Genomic DNA, 26,890 nt, shown 5'->3' with positions numbered 1-26,890 from the left:
CTGGCACTAGGAAACATTGGGGTTCGTGTAGGAACACGTACCTGCAAAATGTTCCAACTTTATGGCATACGTCACATCCACAAACAGAGTTGGCAGCTGAAGCAGTGGAATAATCAAAGAAAATGTTGAATTGTGTCATTTGTTTTGGAACTTGTGGCAACCTTGAGTTAGACAACACAGAACACAACACAATCAAGGTGATGTCTGAGGAGACGAAGAAAAGAAAAAGGGTGCACTAACAATAAAGGAGGAGCTCAAACAAGAATTAATAACGGCCCGGCTTTTATTCGCTTGCAAGAGCTGAAAAGATGCCCGACTGCTGGTGACCTGGCGCCGTTAGTGTTGGACCAGTAAGTATTAAGTTGATAGCTAGCTGGAAGCTAACGTGCTAGGTAATTGACGATTGTTCTGACGACATGTTTGAGCACACAACTCCAACTCTTGGCTGCTAGTAAACAAATATGTGTGTAGAAACATTTTTCTGACAGTTGTAGCAGACAATAGTGTTCATCAGACCCCACGAGCAAATCATCCAAATCCTCCATAACGTCGCTTTAAATACATACAAACCACAACATGCATTTCATTTGCCCCTAAACACACGACTGTATCTGCATTTTAAATCTGTGTGTTTGTGTGTGTTTACTGAGGTGCCTGTCTTCATCTTCCTGTGTGGGCGACTTTGACTGTTCCAAGATATAGTAGCAAGAACGTTGCCCTTGATGTTCTGACAGCCCCACTGCCTCCCTCGGCCTACTCATTGGCAACTGGAGGTGGTTCTAAATGTGAATGACAAGAACAGACATAATCTCATAATCATTTACTTTTATGTTGTTTTAAGTTAAAAGTGATGATGAGTATCTCAGCAGTGGGAGAAACTTCCTGACACCTAATCTTCCGTTTAGATTGCATGGAACTGTGTCGGCAGGCTCAGCCCTGGGACACAAAGCAACCATGAAGTTATGAGTGGATCTGTTCAGTCTGTTTGGTGATATCTGGTAAACTTGAGCTATAGGTGGGACTCCAATAAACAGACCTCAGTCAACTATGCATATTTTAACCCAGGGTGATGTGTGTTGCTTGGCAACAACACAAACACACCACCACAGATTTGGATAACATCTGTTTTCAGTTCATGATTTCTATCAGTCGGAGCATTCTGTATGTGCAATTACTTGAACCAATCACATGCAAAAGCTTTTTCAATCTGGCTCCTTGAGTGCTGTCACTAGTTATTACAGTGTGTGCTATTTAGCAAAAGTGCTTTTGCAGTTTGAAGAGCATCCCAAGATATTAGTGGCATCTAATTGCATTACCTGGAGGAGACTGATGGCGCCAGTTAAAATGGCTGGGCCCTGCTTCAGGCTGTGTTGAGGGCAAGTGCTTCTTTACAGGTTATACGTCATGTTTCTGACTGGAATCTTTTGTCGACTAAGTGATTTTCTGACAGCTTTAAGCTTCCACTCGCCTCACCAAATACCCCCAATTCCCTAAGCAATCATACATCTTAGTATTAATCCACTTTCATCCATGTGAAACTAAAACAGTGACAGAATGATAATGGCAGTTAATGCAGCCAAATTTTGATTGCACGAGTCAAACTCATTCTCATTAACTTGTTCTGAATTGATTCATGCGTTCATGCTTGTTTACCTTGAAATAGTGTGAAATGTCCCAGCAGTGAAATCCATATTCAAGCAGACCAGCTGTGAGGCTTGCTGCAGCGCTGGTCCATTTAAGCCCTGGAAAAAAAAAAAAAAAAAAAAGCCAGATTGAATTTTCGGTTTTTCATCACTCAATTGCCTCTAAATAACCACTGATCAAATCTTTACATCTTTTCAAAAATCCATTACACTGCAGAGATATTTTTATGCAGAATCTGCATAATAGGAATCTCTATGTTAGCCGCTCTTTGGCAGAGTGACAGAAATACCTCTTTAAAATGTACAGTTTCTATAAGAATATATAAAATGTCATCTTGTGGGCTCTCCACATCATTTTCCATAAGGCTACAGGCAAACGTTGATGACTGAAAAGACAATAAGGTGAAAACTGCCAAGTGACCCTCATAGGATATGTCTCCAGCACATCCTGTCTTCCTCGTCTAGATTTAGTAAGGACTGGAGGTTTTTTTTTTCTACCTCACAGTCCTCACATAGTCCAGTGGGACTCTCATCTCTGGGAATAACACGGCAGTTTTATTGAGCAGGGAGTGGCGGTGGAGAGAGACAAGGGTCCTCAGAGACGCCTGAATGTTTTCCATATTAAACTGAGGAGAACAAGACTTAAGATTTCACTGGTGAAATGATTCATTTTCAATATCAAAATGCCAGTTAAAGCAGCATAATTATAGAAAGTGTGACATATTCTTTGTCTGAGATGTTTGTCCCGCTTGTACTCTCCCACTGCCTCTCGTCTTCTCATTTCACTTCTAACCCACCTACACATCCCTCTAATCATTTCCCACCCTCACCCCCCACCCCCATCCCTTGCACCAGTATACACCGTTCTGACTAATTCCCCAACCTCTAACTCCTCCTTTCTTTCTGCATGACTTCCTACGGAGAGTAAAATGTTTATGGGCATTTATAATCACATTAATATGGGCAAAGGATGTGGAGGTAATAAATCGCTTCTTCCTCTCAATGAGCCATAAGAAGTGGTGATAAAAACAACTTTTCTGTTGTTGTGCGCTTTTGCCTTGTGAAGTGAAAGAAGAAGAAGAAAAAAAGGGGGGGCTGTGTTTGAAGTTCAGATTAGTCTTCAGGGAGTCCCACCTATTGGGACTGTTAACCTTTAGCCATTCAGCCATAAAGCAAGTGAGTTCCATTAAAATACATAATGCATGAAGTGCAGAGATTGCATGCCATTGATCAGCACTTGAATAAATTGAGTTGAAATCCTATTAACATAACCAGTTACACATAAAGTGAGATGGATAAAGTGCAGTATAACACCTGCAAAAAAAAAAAAAAAATAGCTGCCATCAGCTGCAGTTTTTGTGAAGGCTGAAGTGGTCGGGCTAACTGAAGGCAATTTAAAAATTAACTGTAATGAACTATAATTCTAGCTATTTGTGCAATGAGTTGCTCACTGCTTACACCTTTGGTGTCTTTCCACTGGCATTTTAGTCTCACCATAACAAATATTAGTCTGGCACTGAAATGTTTTATACATTTGTTCTGTCAAACACCCTCCAGCCTTTTTCTGAGCCTTAGCCTCAGACAGGCAGGTTATGACCCATTTCTTCGATTTAATGCTGGACATGGGGTATTTTTTCCAGTGTCAGTCAAAATTTATCACAACAGGAAAAGTTTCCTGCAACCGAGGTACACTTTTGTATTCTTTTCACCTTTAACTTTTAGCATAAATTCGTAACTTTATTTTCTTGTGTCAATTTTGTTTGTCCTTTTGGCTGAATATGAAAAGTTGCCTTGAGATACACATGACAGCTGTGTAGCTTGGTGCAGTATGGCCTTCAGGGCTTGCATTGACTCATGGCTGCTTAAGAGGTGGTAACTGCTTTTTACCCCAACCCCCACCCCCACTACTCCCCGAACATCCACTCTTCAAAGTGTGTACATGGTCCCCCTTTTAACGCAATTAAGGTCTGCCCTGTCAACTTGACAGGTAGCCTCCATCTCCTTAAATGTTGGCATGCCACAGCAAAAAGACTAGCACGCCATATCATGTTTTATTTTTTCAACATTTTTTGTTTTTCCTTTCTCAAACTCCCCCTTCTCCGTTGTATCAAGAATAATTAGGCCAATTAATTCAGGTGGATACCCATTACAACATATGTGTTTTCAGATTAGGTGCAGTGGAAGCTCTGTCACCCGACCTCGTGCAGACTGGGAGATGACCCAAATTAAAGCACGTTTCCTCCTGCCTCCTGCCCCTCCGCCCTTCTTCCTCCTTAGATCCTCCCCACACACACACACGCACACACCCTAACCCCCCACCCCGCCTTCCGGTGCCGTGCCAGCCTCCCCACAACAATGCCAGTAGAACGGCTGCCAATGGTAGCAGCTCCTTAATGAAATAGTAATTGTGACTGTGACTTGCATGCATCAGTTGCTTTCCTGTCCTGTTCTGTTTCATTGCACAATACAGACAGAAGTCAACTGAGTTCCAGCTCGGTAATTTCATTAATGCTCAGTGTTGCACCTCTGCGCATAGTTTGTTTTCATTACTGCTTAACATTAGTCGTGATTGCTTTGCTAAGTCTTCTGCCTTATTACTGAATGTCTTAATCTTTGAAGAAATGCTGTCTACAACATGTGCCTGTATACAATTGTTTTTTCTGATGTGACAACCAATGAGGGATATAGAGTGGGATGGATATTGCTTAGAAATAAGATGCATAGCAGGGGTTTTTGTGTGTGTTGGCAGTAACAGCTGCTCAGAGAGAAACAAGAGCATAGAATATTTAAGATCAATATATCATTTATTTTCACTGGGAGTCTATAATGGGCTTGCAATCGTATGCTCCATTACTGGACACAAGGGCCTAGACTGCTGACCAATCCCATCTAATGAAAACAAATGTACTGGCAGGCTGAAGAAAAGAAATACACTACACTGCAGTTAACGTTCCACTGTCATTTTGTATGAGGAGTGTGGCTCTGGTCTATCCAACACGGCAGGCTTAACAACTCAAGTGTGTCATTATGTGTGGGCAGAGAGAAGGAAAGCCAAAAAGTGTCCTAATAGCAGACTTGTGCTGTGAGTAAAAAGTAAATGGCTGTTATTTAATAGACATGTAACTGTAGTATAAACATATTGTATGACAATTAACATATCTATCTGTTTACATATTTATCATCTCATTGTGTGTCAGCATTAAAAATACTGGATAAAGCAGACACTGTCTTTATAGCTCTTTTATCAGTGAACAAATAAGATCAGGTCTATTATTTCCAAAGTGCCCTTGCTGATCTAACATCAGTTTTAAGCTTCAGATCATGTTGAAAATGGAAGAAAAACAAGGACGTTTTTAGTGATCCCAGATCAGCGCACCTCCTCTGAGGAGTTTGATGAGTGCAGCTCCAGATTAGATTAGAGTCCTCGCGCTGATGAATGTAATCCATCATCTTGTAAGCAGCAGAAATTTATGACAATTTAGTTCCAGTAACACTGTCATAAGCTCTTAGCTTTTAGTTTTCAGAGTTGCATAACTACAAACAGAATAAAGAAGTACAAATGAAGGCTCATGGGGGCTACGTGTTTTGTGAAACTTGAGGGATTTTGATTTGTGACCATGACAGAGATTGAAAATACATCAGTCTCCATTGAAAGTGTCTTTTTTTCCTTCCCTATTTCCTGCTTTTTTGTTTCTTGCTATCACCTTTTGCCTTTCCACTGCAGGCAAAACAAAATGTGTGGCGGTTCCATTTCATCAACTAAACTCGGAGATAAAACGCAGATGTTTTGTGGATGTTTCACCACTTTATTCCAGTTTGTGAGACGACAACTTCTTTGAGCTTGATCTTCCCCCCGTGGTGCAGCTACTGCGTAGCCCATGAAGTAAATCTTCTTACTGGGCACCGAGGGAACGGAGCCGATCAGCCTCTCAACACAAACTCTTTTGTTTTTTTTGTTATCCATGTCATATTTCTGTCAGGTGTGGCAACTCATCAAGCTGAAATAATGAGGCCACATTCCACGATTAGTGACAAACCTCTTTAGATATTTATGTGACAGTAAACTGTGCCTTTTGTCATTTACTTAGTTCTTGTGATTATTCCAAAGATCTAACTCTTCTTTGTATTGTATACATTTGGAATGCACAGTAATGATGGCATTTCCCTCTACCCTACTCTATTTATTTTGGTACTAATAACTAACTAACAGGCTCAAAACACTAAATTAAATATGACAAATAACCTGAAATAATCAGTGAAATATATGTACACCTAAGGCTGAACCCATGAATTCAACTAAACCAGAAACCATTTCTTTTTTAAGTGGGTGTATTAATTTAATTGAGGCAAAATCTGTTGTGTGACATGACAGATGAATGTGGGTGGAGGGGTTTTTGCAGCTAAAGAGTTTAAATATGTATGCCTGTTTGGTTTTATAATTCCTAATCCCCATTTAGTGGCATCAAATAATATAATCTGAATAAGACTTTCAGTATTCCAATATCAAGTTATCCCTCTCTCTGTGACTGTTGACCGTCGATATTGCTCCAATAACAATAGAGCTGTGATAACGCTCCATATTTGTGGCTCTCATATTATCATCAACATTGATGGGAGATGATTTGTGTTGTCTTAAACATACCAAGAACAGTGTTGAAAAATCTTAGCCACACACACTCATTCAAGTGCATCAGAAGAATATAGTGCAGGTTTTTTGGATGAACTCTTTGTATGCTGCCTGCACAGACAACAGCTTGACAGTTGGTTTCAAAGAATGTCTCAGTACCTGAAGGGAGGTGTGCGAAGAAGAAGAGAATCACAAAAGTGGTTCAGTCATGCACATCACATTGTTCTTGTTTTTATTAATCCCCACTGTACATCTCTGCAGCACTTAAAACAGACTTTAGCTAGCACCCTCCAACTCACATGAAAGTCTGCACTTGTTTGTTGTGTCATCTTTTAGAAATAGACATTTGCCCAAACAAATGACAGTAACACTTCTCATGCAAATAGGAGAGAAGGAGCTCTCGGTGCAGAGTAAAAGTAGTGCTGCTTTTACATCAGGTTACAGGTGGAGGAAATGATGCACTGCGTCAATGTGACAAGGATTTTGTTTTAACTGCTGAAACGTGACTTCACTTCAGGTTCAGTGCTATACTGAAGTAAAAAACCTAAAACTGTGATTCCATAAGACTGACACCAGATGTCATTCACATGTTTGTTTGGATATAATAATTCTGTTGCCTCGCCTTCTATTTCAGTAATAGGTAATTTGAATCAGATCCTGTCACTCCGGTGCTCATGTCACATTAAAACTTAATTAACTCTCCATCCAACATTATGAGGATTGTGATGTGAGCGGAATGCCGTTAACACACAGCGGGAAGGGCTTTGCGGAGCATGGTGTGCTAAAATCGCACTAATTTAAATAATTGACATTATACATGCTGTGTTGAATAAATAATTAAATAAATAAATAACACCTCTGGATCATAGCTCGGGCTTCTCATTAGAAGGCAAACTGTGCAACTACGTGCTCAGGAATGAAAGTCAAGTGAAGCAATTGCAATAATTACAGCAGCAAGAAAAAGTGTGTGTGTGAGAGAGAGAGAGTGTGTGCATGTGCATGTGCGGGGAAGGATATAGCGGCTTCATGGAAGTCAATGAGGAGGGAGGCGCCGACTATCTACAGGTGCCTCTGATTAAGGGTAATCTGGGTAGCCCTCCCCTTTTTTATCTCTGCAACGAGCCCTGCTGCTTCTGGGTTCCTTGAGCTCTGTGGCTGCCAGGCGTAATGAGCTCCGCAGCCACACAGTAGATGCCCTGCAGGACAGTCCCTACAGAGCCATAATGAGCACTCCAGTGTACCAATTCATGCTCCCCACCAAGGGGCCCCCCAAGCCAGCCTCTCTCTCAAACATTGGTGGGCACATCTTGTTCGCCAAAACCTTCCATAACCACACTCTACTTCAACTCCCTTTCTGAGGTAATGGCATCCCCTCTGGGTTCAGTGTGATGTCCCAGTGTGCATGCATGCGTGCGCATGTGTGTGTGTGTATGTGCGGTAGGAGGGATGGCCCAGAGCCTAAGCTTGGCATCAATCACTCTACATCAAGAGCGAGGTGTGAGGCAGAGGCGGCGATAGGGATTGAGTTGCAGCAAAAATAGAGAGGAGGCACAGGACACTGGGATGAAGTGCCGGGCGAAGAGCGCAGACAGCTGAAGTAGCTGGGGATGGAAAAAGGTAAATGATGGCAGAGAGGGATGGAGAGAGTGAAGTAACTGACAGATGGAGTATGTGTGAGAGAAGGAATGAAAGATAAATTGTACAATGAGGGAGCTGCACAGTTAGATGGGAGAGAGAAAGAGAGGGGGGGTAGAGAGAAAGAGAAAGGAGTATGTGGGTATAATGAGGTCTATGGAGGAGGAGGAGGAGAGTGGGTAAAGAGAGGGGGAGAGTGTCAGAGTCCAAGGTGAGGAGAGATAGCGAGTGAGCGAGCGAGAGAGAGAGAGAGGCTCTTTTGCCAAACAGCGGTCCCTCTGTTGGTGTGCTGAGGTGGATCTGTGTGTTTAAGAAACTGCACTGCTGTGCTTTTGCTCTCTTAAACAACCAGGAGGTGGGTGAGAGGATCGACGGACCTGACCACAGAGCAGGGCTTTGAAGCTGCCTCATGCTGAGAGAAACTGTATTGGATTTAGAGAGACTGCCTTTTAAAAAGAATGAGTGGAGAATAAAAGACAAAAAGAAAAAAAGAAACACAGAAGAAAAATCAAAGACAGAAATATGCAGTATACATGAGACTGGTCTGACTCATACATGCACATTTTTTTCATCTATAGTTCAGTTTGAAAGATTACCATAACAATTAACATTTTCCACTGATAGCAAGATTCAAGATGACAATCGTGACCACGGTGAAGTATTCATTAGGATTATTCACCATCGTTAATTGTGGTCATGAACAATTTCCATGGCTTGGGGTGATTTCATCTATTTTTGTATGTTTTTGCATTGGTTGTTGTTTGCATTATAAAGTCTGACGTTTGCCAGCATTTTGTATGTGTGGATGCATTTTTTTTTCTCTGTGTGTGAACGCCTGCTCACGTGTGTGTGTGCTCTCAGACGCTTGTGAAGTCCAGGAGTAACAAGACATTCATCATCTTTCATCTGTGCTGCATTTATTCTTCAGTAATACTGCAGCAGCTGTTGCAGGCACCCCCCCCCCCAAATTTTGTAAACTTGGTATTTTGAAACTAAAATCTTCATCTGAAATCATCTATACAGCCACAGATAGATCACTACTCGTACCTACTGGCATCTGAAAAGAATACATTATCATTTTCTGAAGAAATACACTTAGGGATAGAGTAACATTATAAACAGATACACAATAGATACAGAAACTTTTTTTAGCACTACAATAGCTACATCTGTATCAGAGAGGGATTAGCGTAGTGGGTCGGGTTGTACAGCATGTCTTATTTTAATTTTTTTCCTGTATTTTAAATAACTTCCCATTGCATTGTCTTCTTGAATAGAACCTCTGTGGGGGCCAAAACTGTCTTTTCACAAAATGGTTCCATCTGGGAATAAGGATTACATTATTATTATTATCTTGTGAGGGATTAAGGACTCGTCTCATTTTGTCCCAGTGAATATAGTGTTGCCCTGCAAAAATGCGAGTAAATTACAACACAGTGTAACAATATACAATGGATATGCTGTTTTAATGACAACAAGCTATATAAGTTAGTGTTAAAATGATGTTTTAAACACATAATTAAAAATTGCATTAGAGCACTTTTTTAATGTTCTTGTGTGTGTCCATCTATCATTGATGACAGATGAATGAAGTTGCCAGTAATCAATAAGCTGCATGAGACTGACTGACTGACTGAAAAAAAGGACTACATATTGAAAATATATATATATATATATATATATATATATATGATAACACCTTGTAGATTAGGATCCAGACCGATGTAAGATTGAGGACTTTATCCGTGTAAAATGTATACAAAATTGGTATCATTACTTGTTTCCACATGTGCCACTTGGCTCCAGAGTAGTACAAACACAGAGGACACCATAACAAAGCACTGCCCACAGCCACAATTGACCTTTGGGGTTCTGATCTCTTAATGTGTTTCTCTGTGTTGGTGCTGATAAAGCCTTTCTTCGCCTCTGTCCAAATCTATAAAGCTTTTTTTCCCAAAGATGCTGGTAATGCGGAGGGGGAGACACAAATATCCTCTCCATTCCATGGTCATAACCTCTGCCTCTGCTATCGATAGCTCTAATAGATGTTTAGAAGGCCTTGTATGTGTCCCCATTTGATGAGCCTGTTGATGGTGTAGACATGCCATTCAGAGAAAATAGTATATATTGTGGGGGTGGGGTGAAAACTGACCAGACTCTTTAGTAAAATCCCCCTGCGGAGATCTGGGCTGTACAAGAACAAGAACATCCAATCTAGGCCAAACTCTTGTGTGTTTGTAACAAGTGTAGATTTACATAATTAATCTACATCCACCTCAACAGACGTTTGGTTATAAAAACACCTTCACTTCTTGAGTCACATAGACCTCTGACATAACAGCCACCGAAGAGTTACAGATTGATTGAACAACACAGGTTACCGACCACATCTCTAAGCCAGTATTTCACTCACAAATGACTGAAGTGATTGCTTTTTTTCAACCCCGCACACTGCATTCACTGAAATTTCTAAACTTGAATTTGTTATACAACCAAACACTCCAGTTACACAATGCTGAAGTCAAGAAGAAAGTCTCTTTAAAGGTGCAATTTGTAGTCCAGTCTCTCTAAAATGGGGGCACTGTTGTTTCTCTTAAATAGCTTTGAGAAAGTGAAGCATCGTGATTTGCTGTAATCACACATATATTTGTAATAAGAAACGGTCAGTAAAGGATTGTGAAGTACTGACAATAAGAAACAAATATGTATGTTTTTTTTTTAAAATTACACACTACATAAATATCTGAGGCACAGGGGCAAAGCTTTCTTTACATGCTCTGGATAACACAAGATCTGAACTTTTGTTAAACTAGTTTTATTACAACGTGCATCTTTAATAGTATGACAGTAAAAATAAACTACAAAAAGCAGCAATTTGTGTTGCTACCAGGTTTAGTAGCTTTTAATCAGTGCAGCGCTGCAGAGCATAATATGATATTTGTTAAATAATTATGATATAAATAAACCTGTTTGTATATATTATTGTATACGTACGTGTGTGTGTGTGTAAGAACAGGAGAAACAAGGAGTTGGTGGTCTGTTCATGTGCTTCATTGCACATAATGCCAGGATGTATATACCAACCCTATATGGTTACTTTTCATATCATAGCATAATTGCATTCTTCCACACAGAAAGAACTGGGAATCATAATAGTTACCTTAACCCTCTCTTTTTTTTACCAGGCTTCGGCAGCCTCCTGCTGCTTGGCCAGAAAATCTCTCCACTGAGGTTTAATGCAACCAATGAGATTATTTCTGCTTGCATAGCAGCTCTGTCTCTGAGAAATGTTTGTATAGCTAAAACCCCAATCTGCCTACATGTCCTGGTTCATGTGTGGCCCTAACTCCCCAGACTGGGGGGTTTGGTTGAGGCCTTTCTGTCTGCTGCTTGCAGTGTGGAACACATGCCTGGCACGACCAGTGCCATTGGGGGGAATGGCATACAGCTGGTTTGATTGGACTCTGGCCTTAATCGCCCATGTCTCTGCCATCAGCGCTCAAGGAGCAGTCACACACATGTTAAATCTGCTCATACAAGGGAAACTGATTGGAGTCCTGTAGATTTATTCCCAATCAAATACTGAATCACGCCCAGACAGATAAAAGGCTGGTGTGTTGCTTTGTGAGATGGGTATCAATGTCTAAGGAAAAAGCTTGGGCTAGGCATTCAGTAAGCTACTAAAGGGTCTTAAATTCTCAGACACGAAACGAAGGGATCTATTTTCAGAGAGCTGATTGTTGGGTGCAAAATGGTGGGTGACAGTCTATGTGCCAAGATAAATACATCTACTCCTGTGGAAATGCCATTAGCCACGCAAAGTTTAATCCTAAATACTGTTGAAACAGGCTCCGACATGAAAACACAGGGGTCTGACAGATTAATGCTGAGTCCTCTGGTCACGACAGGACACACCAGTGAATAGTTAGATTTTTTTTGCCTGTTTGTGATTCTGATGTTGTGTTTAATACATAAGAATGATTAGCAAGCATGCATAGAAATGTAACTTGGTACTGTATATCCGTGTATCAAAAAAAGTCTTGACTGACCATGAGAAGCAGTCGCTAACAATGCAGCTAATGTCATTTTGAACACACTTAATGCTTCGCTCACCTGAATGAAGAGAGAACCGCAGTAATAAATTGGTTGGCGGTTGTTGATAAGCTTAACAGCAAAAGCGGCACCAAAGCATTTGAATGAGGGCATTAATGGTTGTCTAAAACAGGAGTAATGAAGTGACAACGGCAGTGTTGTGTTGTCTCTCTGCTCTTGAGAGGAATGTCTGCCAGTGGAGGGGAATAGAGACTACTCTGACTTCTAAAGGACACCAGCAGAGACGTAGTACTGTAGGTCATCACAACTTAGCAGATACTATAATTGCGAACCAGAAAAAGAAAGCCTTACCCTGTTTTCTGCATAATTGCGCACTCACACAGGCCGCTCTTAATCTTTCTGACACGCACGCACACATGCACATTTGCTTCCAAAACTACACAAACACGCACATATGCATCGCACAAACACAAAGCAAATGTCCCCTCTCATAGTAGATGAGCTTCAGTCTGTGTCGAATGGAAAGCATCTGCAAAAGCCAGTTCCTCTCGGCCGCGGAGGCGTGCATCAGCCGGCGAAAGCGCCTGCTTGGTGTCCCAGGGTGGCTCGCATAACACTTGGCCTGCTCCCTGGCCACTGCCTGGATCAGAAAGGCCCACTGCTATCAACCCAGGCGCTGGCAACAGTGAGGCTGGGCTTAGAATGACAAATTGGTTAGAGGGAGTGAGTGACGAGAGCAGGCCAAGAAATATACTTTGAAGAGAGGATTGCATTCCAGGTTTCGACAAGCATGCCATATTATATGGTCAAGTGTACAAGTCTGACTCTCGCAGTGGATTGATCCAGATCCCAAAGACACTTAAATGATGCAAGGCTCTCTATCGTCAAGACAATGCCAAAGTATTTATCTTAGAAAGTCACCCAAAATATGACTGGATTAGAGAGCTTTTCAGCATGCAGTCTCTTGTCTCGTGGCCTCAATTTGTATCAGACGGCCCCTTCTCTCCGAGCAACAATAATGTTGTTATATTTTTTTATGTTTATGACACTGACAGTGTCGGGATATTCACAAATTTCCATATGTAATTATATCCAACTTGACCTAAAGAGACCTTTCCCTTTACTGAAAATATACATAACTCATTTTAGATAATTACTGAAATAATCAGCCAAAAAAATGATATTGTTTTTATAATACTGTGCTGCCCTCACTGATGAATCATTAATTCAGAATGTAATACTCAAATCACTATTTCAACAAACTCCTGCTCATTTCCCCATAAGTATGTGTAATCACGGTAACAAGGGTCCACAATTTTACAAAAGCTGTATTTGCATAAGTGATGTTTTCTGATTTTTTATTTATTTATTGTTTATTATTGAGGCTTGAACTTAAACAAAATGGCAGCCAAAGTGTAAAATGTAGAACAAGAACTCAACTCTGCTTCAAAATATAAATATGATGACATAATCGTGACCTGTTTCTTATTTTCAAATAAAATCACAGTCATAAAAACAACTCATAAAGCTTTTCTGAACCACTAAATGTGGCATGTCTAACATGTAGGAGCATTTTACTCCTGAGTTTTCCTCTCAGGTGTCAGGTTTCTGAAAACAGAACCTCCTAATGCAAACCACTCTGCAGACAATAAAAACAATATTAAGCTTCCACGGCATATTTTAGATTATCAAAAAACCCAGACAGAATGAATTCTTTCTCGACTTAATCCACAGCAATATTGCATTTGTAAAAACAATCCATGGTACCAAAGCTGTACAAAATCACAGAGACAGGAAGAGAGTCTCCAGTGAATCAGGGGGAACATGAATGGGGGAATAGTGACTGGCTGTTTCATGTTGGAGCTGTGTACCTGAAACGTTTTGCATAAAACGATATAAATATCCTCTGTGGTTCAAATTTGGTTTGAATGTATAAATAATAAGACACATTTTCACATTTTGCTGCCTTGTCCATTGGTAAGACAGACTTATCTACTGGTGTGAGACCTGGCTGTATTAAGCCAGAGTTGTGTTTTAAACACAGCAGCTTTGTAGGTTGTAATTACATTGTTTTTCTGCAGGCTTGTTGGCACCTTGGTCAAAGGCAAGCTCCTGTGTGCCTCTAGGACTCCCCCTCATGTAAATTAGGCCCCCTTTCCTTGCCAAAGCAATCATGACATTGCACTGGTGCAGTGCTAGGTCTGCAAATAAGCCATGTCAGAAACACACTCACACACACAGAGAGAAGACACCGGATGTAACCCTCTGGAATCCCCTCTCTCAGCACACTGCAGAGCCGTACCAGTTGGCATCTCGAGAATTTGGTTTGAGGTTGAGGAGTATTTTACTTTTGTTGTCAAATTGCTTTGCAAATGAGGCCCACCCTGGCACAATTTCAAAGAGCTTGTGCTATATGTGCAGCTTCCTTCAGGCACTCGTTTCTGAACCTTCATCATTCTGTATGCATATGCACAGTACTGCACTAAGCTCACATGGAAGACTAGATAAACATGCCAAGCTGGGAGGAAGATGGAAGGCAGTATGCTTATGTCTTGTCAGCCTGTCTGTATGTTGATTTTGTGTTTCCTCCGCTTGACTGACATGGTCTATCTAATAACATGGCAGGTAGACAGTATGAAAGCCTTGTAGCTTTCTACCCATTAAAATGATATTCAAACATTTTTGATGGGCTTTTTTAGCCTGAAACCACGCCTTATAATGATTCAAGGTTCGAGTGCCATTCACGTTGAAATGTTGCGTTGCTTGAAGCCACATCAAAATAATTGTTTTGATATGTTCCATTTCTGCCTTGGCAATGACATTAACAGGAGGTGATTGTGCAATGAGGATAAAGCACATTTTTTGAGGTATGTTGACTAAATTCAACCCACGGATCCCCTGGCTCACAATTATACGTTCCTAGTCTGGGCATTGTGGAACAGGCATTGCTTTGCGGTACAAGTGTTGCACATATTGCGTGTCCCTTTTGATTGCATGTCCAAGTCAGCCACTAAATAATAATAATGCAAGGATTGAAATGTTGCAAAATAGCCTAAGGCTCAGAAATTGCTAATGAACAGCAGCAGGGTGCAGTTGGGGTTGGGGGGGGGCATCTGAAACAATCTACTACATGTTTCAAAGTCTAATAATGTATGGTCATTCTCTGTATTCTCCAAACATCTGTGTCTCTGCCTCAAAAGGTGAAAGACGTTAAACACGTAATGACAATTTTTTGGGGATAATGCTCAACTACTTAAGCTATATGTCTGTACAATTAAGCACCAGGCATCTTTATCTTGCAAAGCACTTGCCTTGTGCGGATCGTAAGCACGGATCTCAGTCATCACATTATTACAAATATATGTGTTTTACGCTTGTTATGTTCTCTGCTTTCACTGCCTGTCAAGAACTATCTCACACTGCAGAGAGCCAGCAAGCAAAGGGGAAATCCATGGAGAGGGTTAGAGACAGAAGGCAAGAGAAAGAGAATATATTTGGCGCTATGTGCTGCAGATCAAAAACATGGCAGTCACATGATCAAAGGCATTTGATAATCCTTGAACTACATTGCTCCTTTAATCCTAGTGAGAGAACTATATTTTATTGGGGGAGATGGTGAGGGGGGGGGGGTGGGGGGGACACAACGTCGGGGTGGCAAACAGAGCTAGAAAAACAGTAACTAGCTGGTATGAATGCTAAATGTAGCATAGCACTTTGAGGGATCTGGGAAAGACGACAGTATAAAGCTTCCTTGTGTGTGTGGAAAAATGGAGGCTGAGCTGATGGAGCTAGAAACACAAATGTGCCACAAGTCCCTGTCCACTCAGCACTGAATAGCACTCTTGTTTTTTTCATGGAGCTTCTCGGGTACGTTAGCCTGTAGAGTGTGACTAGACTGCTACATCTGGTACATAAAACGCAATGCTTTACATCTTTCAAGCACGTTGGCATCCTGGTCCTACATTAAGCTGCAGATTTATCTAATATATGTATTTACAGATTACATAATTAAGACTTAGACAATTTGTGTTGAGTGAAAATTATGCTGCAAAATAAAGGCGAAGCAAGAAATGTTTTTTTTTTTCAGTCAATCAGCATGTCTCCAAGAAATTAGACGAACAAACATCATGTTTCAGTTATCTTTCCGTTTCCTCAGAAATGAATTTTTCTGTTGAGATATCATAGCATTGTGCTCTCTGGGCCTTTCTCAAATTACCATAACCACCCCCAAGCACTCTGAAAAGACAAAAACATCAATATGTGGTGTAATCCAAAGCCTTCTGTTGCAAGCCTTGTCAATAGTGTTTCTTTATCAGATGCAAAATGTCCCGTACCAAAGGTGAGTTAAAAACAATGACAGCTGTGTCTCCTGGCGAGTTTTTCCTCTTGTTAATTCACTCCTGATTACATCACATTCTGTGTCTCCTGTAATAATCTGGAGCTGCATGGCTTCTAGACTTGATGAAACGCTAATGATTAATAATTACCTTTTTTTTACGTGAGCGTGTACGCCGGAGCTGTGTGACAAAAGGGACGAGGCACAAATGAACTGATGCTGTTTTGCTCTAAGATTGCACTGAATAAAAAATAAAATAAAACAGTGATGCCAGCCTGAGAAGACTGTTTCTGTTTCTGTGTGTGCAAGAAAAGAAGGAAATGTGCATTATCTCTTGTTGGAATCCAGCTGGAACAGGCGCCTTTATTTAAATGAACCAAAGCAGAAAGTCCGAGCGCAGTTTTCATGTTTGTTCATACTTCTTGCACAATGTTTGCACTTTCAAATGAAAGTAGTTTTTCAGTGTGAAATGCACACTCTGTTGTTTACTTGCAATTTCAAACTGACTTTAAATAAATGTCTGCTGGAACACATTTTCCGCTCGATAATTTTCGTAGATTCAATGTTTGATTTTATACTCTGATTACACAGATGAACATTTCTTTCTTATTATTGTATTTTCCTCTCAGTATGTCTTGTGTGAGTTCCTTTAAGCCTCCCATTTTCAGCACCATTACGTCTTGATTAACCTTCAGAGCAGAATAGACTCTATTGTCAAAGCTGTGGTTATAATTAATTAAGCATAGTTTCTTTTTTTTCTTCTGTTTTGGATTAAATCAACAGTGCACCCTACAATCACAACATTGGGAGCGGCGTTTGGAGTCAAGGTCATTTAGTTTTTCCTCGCTGGAAACACACAGAAGCCACTTCCCTTTCCTGCTCCTTTCCCCAAAGAAAATATTTCATGTTTATTTGTCACATCAATTAAGATATCATGGTTATATTGCCTACTCAATCTGTAGGGAAAAATTTGTCTACTAATTCCATCGTCCCAGCAAGACCCATTTATTCATTTATATTTCATGACTTGGTGTTTACGCTACAGTGAAAGCCTGCCTGTTTTTCTCTCCCCCCCTCTCTCTCTAAGTCGCTTTGGCCAGTGAGGTGTTCTCCTTCTACGTTGCAATGAAATATAGATGTTAAGAGTCTGGAGAGTTGAGTGCCTCATCTGTCCTGGTGATACCATAAGGCAGCCATTAATAGTGTCACAGGGAATCAGACATACCACAGGCACATAATTGGATATGAGGACATAACTGAAAGCACCTGCTTGAATATCAACAGGGCCTTCCCAGGAGGCTGGCCCTTGGTAGATTCCCAAAGAAGTTTACAGAGCCCATTCACTTCCCCGCTGGGTCTGCCTCACCCCTCTTGCTCTTTTAATTTCTCACTGAGGTCAGCTCAAGATAGCTTCTTGTTTTCTTTTTTTTTCTTTTGTCGTGATGGCATTGTGAGTATGCTAATGCTTTGGATCTTTGCATAATCACAAGCAGCAGGACCATCTGTTGTTGGCTTGTTGACTTACCTTGTGTCTGCTTTTTAATGGTGTTTTCTTGTATGTGAGTGATGTATTGGTGTATTAACAATGTGATAATCATTTAACCTCCGAAAACGCAATCGGGCGTGTACGCAAAAGTCTGAACATATGTTCAGTGGAATCTTCTGACAAAGAAGGATTCATAATCTGTGTGGAGGGATGGAAAGGGAACTTGGAAAAAAAATAAAATAAAAACAAAAACAAAGTGAAAACACATCACTGTTCTCACTGCCATGATTTACATTAAGATGATGCTGTCAAGATAAAGATTTAAAACGTGGCTGTCAACAAAAGCTGTTGTCTTGGATTAGTGGGCGGAAAGAGTGGGAGTTGAAAGTCGCTTAACCCCTCTAAAATGTATTGCAAAAAATGCTAATAGCAAGGACGAGGAATAAGCTACACCTATTACTGAAGATTTGCTGGGATGTGGCCTCCCGTGAAAACATGTCCCTGATAATGTGTTTTTCTTGTAGAATCTGAGCCAGACACCGGAGAAGTCTTTTAACTCACCGCCCCCCATTTGTCCTCATAAGGTAAGCTCAAGCTTGCTTTCAGCCGAGGGATAAATATTATTATGTGAAATAACTGCAGATATTTTAAGAATCTAATGTTCTTGTTAGATTGTGTTTCTGCATCTATTTGCATTTTTTGGATTTGTAAATTAGCTCTATATCATGTCAAGATCCCATCTTATCGTTTCACATCTACTCACCATATCATTGCAAGATTCTTTGCCAAATGATGTGCAAATTAATTTCCCAAAGAAATATTTTCATTTCAAAAAATATGTATTTCAACCCTGTTCTGTTCTTCCTGTCTTGCTGTGTTAATTATTCAAGATTAAGTTGACATGAGGCGAGAAGGGCAGATTTATTCAATGCTAATTAGCCCTGTACATGCACAGTCAAAGTCATCACTTGACTCAGATGTTTTCAAGTCTCCACACACACCGACTGAAGTAACTCTTCCCCTCCAACCCTACTCCTGATGCACGCCTCTTGCAAATGCGATAATGTGCTATGTGGTGAAATTCACACAATTTCAGTTCACTTAGCACCAAACGTGTCAAAAATGCCTGTGTCCTTTTCTGGATGAATTGCTGTTATATGGTGGAGAGCGGCTTATTGCTAGGGTGGACCTTGGTAAAAGGTGCCCAATGGATGGAAACTGTCTGACAGCCTGTCATCAACCGTTCAAGCCAAACACCACTCTACATCCCTAATGTACAGCTAGCTGTCTGAAATGACTTTGGTGGCATTAAAATCTGCCGACAGTGGTAGGACAGTAAATAATGACAGAATATGATCCCCTTTTCCCCCGGACTGTCAATGGGACATCATGAGGAAGACAATCAACTTGTGTTTATGTCTGTCAGAACAGAATAACACTGCATGCCCTTCACACAGGACCTGAACTTTTCACGTCAAGTTGCCCTTGATGATGAATAAATATTGCAGAAGTTAGAACGTTTCTCTCTCTATACACCAAAATGTCTGTCTGTCTGTGTACTGTTTCTTGTGGACCTCAGTCTTCCGCCTCGTTATCTCTTCTTCTCCTTCCATTTTAGTGCTGCTGATCGGGGCTGATGTAATGAGGGAACACCGTGGGTTTGCGGATGTAGTGTTACTTCACGTTTTAGCTGTTAGCAGCGGAACATAATCTCCCTCTAGTCAGCTCACATTAGTCTCCATGATCCGCACCAGCCCAATATGTGCAACGAATGCAATGGGCCAGCTGGGGTAATTTGGTATGTCAGTCAGCTCGGGAGGCTGGTAAAATGAGTAAACGGCTGGATATGATTTATATGTAAAGAATATTCTGATTATAATGGCTCTCAGAATAGAATATCCTCAGTCTTTTGAAACTTCTCTTCATCTGCATTGTGTGCATCCCCCAGATAGATAGTGAAATGAACAGAGGGCTTTTAAACTGACTACTCTGTGATTATATTAAGAGTGTGAGAATGAGAGAGCGAGGAAAAGGGAGAGGGGAGGGAGGAGATCGGGGTGCCCGAGCACTAAGTATATATAATTGCTTCTTGACACATTGGCCAAATTCTGCAGTGCCAGGATCTGAGCGAAGATGATTAACGGCTGTCCAAGTGGGTGGGCACTGCAGGTCGTTCAGGGCCTTTGGTTTCCATAGCGATCCCAGTCTAAAGGCCATATATTGCATAGTGAATATCCCAGAGGTCCACACATTGTTAAACTACAATTATAACTCATATCAAGAGCATTGTCTGACCACTGCAAACTCTCTTAGTCATTCGCCGAGTGTCTTGCTGCTTTTTTCCTTTTATTTTCACCTCTTTTCCTTTTTTTCCCCTGAAATGGTCCGCTTTAGCTGGTGAGAAGATAAAGAGTGAAAATCTTGCATTATGTGAATAATTGATGAGTAGGCTCACCTCAGAGCATCATTACAGTACGGCAGTGAGGGTAAAAGGTGAGGGTAAGATCATATTTCTGACACTGAGCTTCAGGCGGTAGAAAATTGTGTCAGTTTTTCAAAAGGTTTTTTTTTTTTCCTGAATCTACAGCGTGAATAACATCTTCTCATCTACAGCACTACGGGATAAGAATGAAATATGAACAGGGATGGTCACATACATGTGGAGTCACATATGCATAAGTACATATATGTCTGTGTGGACAGCACATTATAAATAGGTGACAGATGGAGAGGGCAGGGGATGGGGGTGGGGATCAAGCACCTCTGACAATATGGGGCCTGCACTGTACCCTGTTCCTGCCAACGATGAAATTGCAATGGTAAACTAAAGCTGTGCAACGCCAGGATGCCTTTTCACAATTAAATTTTCCACAAATTTCACTGATATATTATCCACAAAAGAGAATCTCTGTAGTACATAATGCCGCGAAAACTGAAACTGAAGTGAAGGGTCCTGGTGAACAGTTTGCACACCAATATGGTCCCAGAAAGCGTCACTTAATCTACACCTGATATTTTAAGAGATGAATAACTGAGAATTGGCACCTGCAAATATAACTCTTAAGTGTTGTCAGCTGACAAGATCAGCTCATAAATTAAACAGTCTAAATTCATAGAAGTATAGTCTCTGCATGTATATAGAACAGAAATAAGTGAAATGTTTAAAAATATATATACAAAATTCAGTGAAATATTGATAATATTCAGCTTGGATGTCACACGCGATAACAAGAGGGTATAGCAGAGCGTGAACATTTTTAAAAGTCTATAAGATATATTACAGGTCAAGTAAAGGAAGATTTGATGACAAGTTGTCATGATTGGATCACCCTAGAAGCTTTGTGGATGTCAGGTGTGAACATGGGCATGGAGAAAAAAAAAAAGTAAACATACTTGATGGCTGCAGTTAAAATGCTCCAGTGTGAAGGTGGATTTTTGTAAGCCAAGGGAAGGCCATTGAATAAGCACATCTTAATGATGATTCATTCTGTATAATAAAAGAAAATCCCTCCGGCATCCCAACAAGAGGCTAGTCATGCAGCAATTAAGTTCAGTTATAGGCATCAGGCAGACGAGGGCTGGTTAGTGAGGCATCTTCTTGAACATTTAGGTCCGCATCCACGTCCTTGTTGTGCACAGACAATCACATTCACTCATTCAACCTCTTTCCCTCACACATATACAAGCACACACACACACAGGATTCATTTGAGGTAAATGTGATCTCAGAAGACAAGCAGCAACCACCCACGGCTCCATCACTGTGCCTGGGGTTGCATTGGTGGCCATCGTCAAACAAATAATGCTTTGTGACTGAAAAAAGACAATCCAAAAGGTCATTTGTGACCTCTGGGACCAGCACTGTGCAGCATCTGTCACTAGCAAGCACCACATGTCCATGTCAAATGGCAAAAAGGTATGCGGTGCAGCCAGCCTGCCATGTAATAAAGGCAATGGGCCTATATATATACAGTACATAGCATCACTGTCACAGCTGCATTAGCAGGGCTCTGTAGTACCTTATTAAATTATGTGCAGAACATCCATAGTGTATTCATGAATGGATGGATAACTCGAAGCTGGTCACAGTATGGCTAACGTCCTGCAAGCTCTTTTAATATGCAGACATTTTTAGGCCACACATGGAATCCTGTCTGAGGAAATATGACTTCATTTACATCCTGTGGTAATTCCACTGAAACACTTGACTTGCTTCATTTGTACTGACATTAATGAAATACGCCAAACAAGGGTGTCACAGACAGCAAGCGTGGTCAGTACAAAAAATGGGCACGATCAAGTTTGTCCTATCTGGCAGGAGCCAAATTGTGATAGCTGGATGGCAGTTCAAACCAGCAGGCCTCGTGTGGTGTTCTGTGTATGCAGAGGTTAGAACATATTATCAGTGCCAGGCAGGGTCACAGACACCCAAAGCTCACTGATGCTTATGTGGTCCAATCCAACAGAAGCAACACAGCTGAAAACCTAGACTGGTGGCCTGGTCTGATAAAGGTATGTTTTTTTTTTTTTTACATGGGTACCTGACTGCAAGTGTGCCATTTATGTCAGTAAGAGATGGCAGCAGGATACTGTTGGAGAAAGGCAGTCCTCCAGAGACAGTGTGCCATACTTGGCCATGTTCTGCTGGGGAAACTTTGGGTTCTGGCATTCATGTGGTTGTTACTTCAACTTGGGAAACATTACAAGTCCCATTACAAGGGGTGTGAATTCGGCCTCCAACTTAATTTAATTGAGCAGAAAAACTTACATGAGTTTGAGCATCTGCATTGGACACTATATACATGCCATGAACGGTCAAAGCTGTTTTAGGACCCTTCATATAATAAGCAAGTGTTTTTTAAGTTGTAGCTAATCTTTGAAACAATGCTTTCAGAGGAGGAAACCATTACAACATATAGATATTTAGTTTTAGTTAAATATCAATTTATATGTGCAGTGTCATGCCACGGTATTCCTTTAATGATTTATGAGGTTTCGATAATCTTCAGGGATTGATTAAGAATGCCTAGCCCCCATGTTTGACGTTATCTCTCTTGTCACGCAATTTCCACAACAAGGGTTAAAGACATCAAAAATTCAGGAGAATTGATAAAAGAATATATAATCTGTGCTTCCCTCTGAGCCCGGTTGCGATGATCATATATCTGCATCAGACCACACCTCCATGTGGAACAAATCAATAATATTCCATTTCTAACCAAATTCTTCTTTTTGAATGGTGAAATCCAATCTTCAGGGACACGCTAACAAATTGGATATCCTGACAGCTGTATTAGAGACAGAAACAGAAAACACAGAAATGACATAGGTTGCTATGTAAAAAAAAACAGTAAAGTATATCATGCATATTGTATGGAAAAATATCTCACAAATTTTATTCTGAATTCTCTCAAAGTGCAAATGAGGCAGAGTTTTATAGTATATTTCCCAGATCTCCTGCACTGTACTCCCTCTCTCTTTCCTCTCTCATGCTGGCTGTCCTTTCCTCTCACTTGCCACAGCACACCCCCCCCTACCCCACATCCAGCTAAACCAATCAGGGATTTGAGGGCCTCGCTTCCAATCAATTACCACCCAAATCAGTGCAGAGGCCTTTGATACAGAATCATTTGTCAAATCAGTGCAGATGGCTGGGGGCAGGTACCCCTGTGCCATAGGCCATATCCATGTGGAAATCTCTGCTCAGGGTGGGCTCTCCTGATGCTCCCCAACCTATTAAAGGGAAGTCATTGTGTGCTCCAGGACTGCAGTCCAGCTGCCTGGCCCGCCTAGATTGCTAATGTATAAGCATCTTAGCCTGACCAGCGGATAATACCAAACCCCAGAGTCGACCGTGATTTGGACTATTTTTAAGCTAGGCCAAAAGTGATTTTCTCAGAATCTACTTGAGGTGCTCATACGGTCTGCACAAAGCATGCAGGAAGTGTAAAATTAATATTTGACCTGCTGCGGTCAAATATGCCCTATTCAGGAAGAAGTAACAATAATACAAAAAAGTCAGATGTCAATCATGCATCTGCATTGTTCTCACACTTGTCTCATTCCATCAAACACTTTGGTATCATTGTCACATTAGAGCATTCAATTTATAAACGTCATTTACTCGGCACCTTTCACTCCTCCACGTTGGTTTTATATCTGGCCAAAGATATCTGCTGCCAGCGCTCATCAGGAATCTTTTCACGTTTCCAAGTTTAATTTTGCATTTCTTTGCCAATTTGTAAGTAATGGTTTTCTTCTTGGACACCATCCATAGAGGTTGACTTTATGCAATGTCCTGAGCTGAGTTTCCTCAGAGAATCCTTGTGCCAAGTCAAAAGTACTTACGCATCTGTTTTCCAATGCATGGGTGCATCAACAGTGAATTGTGTGTCTGACAAGATCATTTGAGGTCAGCCACACTGCACCCTGTGTTATTGAGAGTATAAGCATTTCCTATTTACCTCTGCCGTGCACATGTAGCCTGACCAGCTTAAAACTCGATGCAATTAACAAACATTTTACATTTCACTGATGCACAGAGGTGGTCTCAGTTTTATTTATCGTGGCAACAGTACTGAAACAGCAAGCTGTCCGGGACATTGTCACGTAATTGTTTGCTATTAGATGAAAGCCGCGCAGATAGATTTACATGTTTAATGACTTAAACAAAGCCGTTGAAGCTTCATTAGTTTGAACATTGCTGTAATCTAGACTGTCTAGGTAATAGATTTGAAAAGTTAAAGCAAAGAGAAGTTGTGTCCTCAGGTGATCTGGCTTGACAGAACTGAAATAAAAAAAAATAAATAAAAAAAATAAAATAAAATGTTAACGTAAATGAATGTATAAATCAAAACGCCTCCAAATCTAGAATGTCTAATTTATAGATAAAGCATTAATCATAAAACGCTCAGCATTCATGGTTATGGCCTAAGCTTCTTTTAATGATTTTATTCATGAGCAAAGTATTATTCAATGCCTTCATGTTTCAGTGATGTATCCTGGCCTCTTATTTTTCCCTCCTTACTATTATAAATCAGTGCAGCTCTGAGGGGTGACATGGTGGCCAGCCTTCAGTTCTTTGTGCTGGAATAAGACAAGTTTTTTTTGTAGCGTCTGATGTAGATTGTGTTAGGATTTGTCCTCAGATCACCACTGCACAAACTGTGTCTCTGGTAAATGGAACAAAGATTGTCTAATTTAGAAATAGAAAATAAAATCTTAAGAAAGCCATGACTAAGCGGAAACAACCTCCGTGGCTGATTCTGCAAAGAGATTCTATCCTAAGCTGTATTTTAGCTCAGCACACTGAGTGGGCAGATAGCTTGGTGGGTGTGTGTCTGTCTGTCATCCAGTTTCACAATATACAGCAGTGATTTGATTGTACTGTAGGTGCTAATCAAGCTGCATTTCTAATTCATTAAATGTCAGGTGTTTGCTAAGTTTTTAAATATAATCAGTACAAACAGTCACATGTGAGGTAATTAGCACATCTTGTCAGGAATACGACAGATGTGCTTTGATAAATACACTGTAGTTTGTGCATCATTGTTGAAACAACAGTGAGTGTCAACTCTTATTTTTTATATTATGACATTGATTTCATGATCTTAACAACATCCTATATTATCTCAGACAGACAATACAAAAAAGCAAATGGCAAATAATAAGAGGAAATTGCAGTTCGGAAATGATTACAAGCATGTAAGCTCTCTAGGCAAGAACAAGCCGCATTGTTTAGGATTTTTTTTCTCACCCTCTGCCTTTGCATATTTCACACTGGCATAGTCTTTGGAGATGTAAGTCATACTGAGAGAATTTGACTCTGCATGCTAAAAAGGCATTAATACAAGAGGGAAAAAATATATAACCAGCAGATGACCTTATTACACTCAGTATGTACCATGCAATAGCAATATTGCCTTTATTTGTCATTATTACCACCTGCTATTACTGTGAGTGGGAGGAATATCAATTTGACAAAGAGAGTCTCTGACTACATGTTAAGGAGCCAGCAACCCCAACCTCCACCTCCCCGCACCCCCGCCCCCACCCCCGTCATGTGAGACACATCCCCACTGTTCTGAGTGGGCAGATATGGCTGTTTTACTACTTATGGATATTCAATGGAAAGAGAACAGAGCAGGCCTTGCTGTAATAAGGCATTTACCAATGCAGAGTAGCACTGTGCACTGTGAGAACATATGTTAATGCACTTGGCTGTGGCCAGAAAAACAGCAAGAGGTTTGGAAAAAAACAGCACATGGGACTGGCCTCCTGGAGCACACATTTGCCTTCTACAAAGATATTAATATGACTGGTGCTCAGTAGTGGAAGAGGAGGAAAAATTACCCTGGCAGTGAGGAAAAGTTTGTTTTGGTGATAGTGATGGACCCCAATTGAGCTGGGCAGGCTGGGGGAGAGAGAGAGAGAGAGAGAGAGAGAGAGAGAGAGAGAGAGAGAGAGAGAGGGAGAGAGAAGCTCTGTGCAAGGGTAGCTTTGAATTACACCAGTGGCATGCCTCTAACTGACTGCTCTCTGCCAGAGAAACTGACATCTACATATTTGAGGAAGATATGCATGTAGCAAAACTAGGAGCATTGTCTCTATTTTTGTGCAACTGTCTTTGTATAAAGGATTGTCTGTGTTGTTTCTCTATAATTGACAGTAATACCATTAGGATACACAGAAAAAAAGACAAACCCAGCCCAGTATTTCATTTCGCAACTGCAAACAATACAGCACATGGCATGGCGTAGAGCCCATCCTCGCCAGGAAACACATCAGCGGCTGCTTAAAACAGTCGTCTATACTCGTGCTATATTTTGTCATACAGTATTGTTTCTGCGGACAGTTGTACAGTCGACTTGTTTTCTCATTTATGTATGAGGACCTGTTGATGCATGTTGATATAGAGAGAGCTTATATTCAAGAATTTACTGCAACAAAAAAATGGCAAAGTAATCGTCTTGCTTGCCTTTCTCATTCATATGGATTACCTGGAAAAAAAATAAAATAAAAAATATTCATGAACTTGGCATCGGTCTCACCAGAGACTGAGGAAGAGGCTGTGTCTCTTCCTGAATATTGAGCATGTTGACGGTTAATAT

The 26,890-nt window shown here is 40.8% G+C and overlaps 1 protein-coding gene across 1 annotated transcript in view; it reads left to right on the top strand.

Annotated features, from left to right (window-relative positions):
- The window catches only part of pcdh11 (protocadherin 11), a 113,448-nt gene that overhangs the window by 32,958 nt on the left and 53,600 nt on the right, over window positions 1-26,890 (top strand). The window contains exon 4 of the mRNA XM_028416994.1: window positions 18,305-18,364. Within this exon, the coding sequence (XP_028272795.1) occupies window positions 18,305-18,364 (60 nt within the window). The remainder of the gene's footprint in view (window positions 1-18,304; window positions 18,365-26,890) is intronic.

Source organism: Parambassis ranga, chromosome 10, assembly GCF_900634625.1.
Source record: "Parambassis ranga chromosome 10, fParRan2.1, whole genome shotgun sequence".
In the NCBI taxonomy this organism is placed as follows: domain Eukaryota; kingdom Metazoa; phylum Chordata; class Actinopteri; family Ambassidae; genus Parambassis; species Parambassis ranga.
The sequence above is the reverse complement of the archived record's forward strand: the minus strand, read 5'-3'. Positions and strand labels throughout refer to the sequence as shown.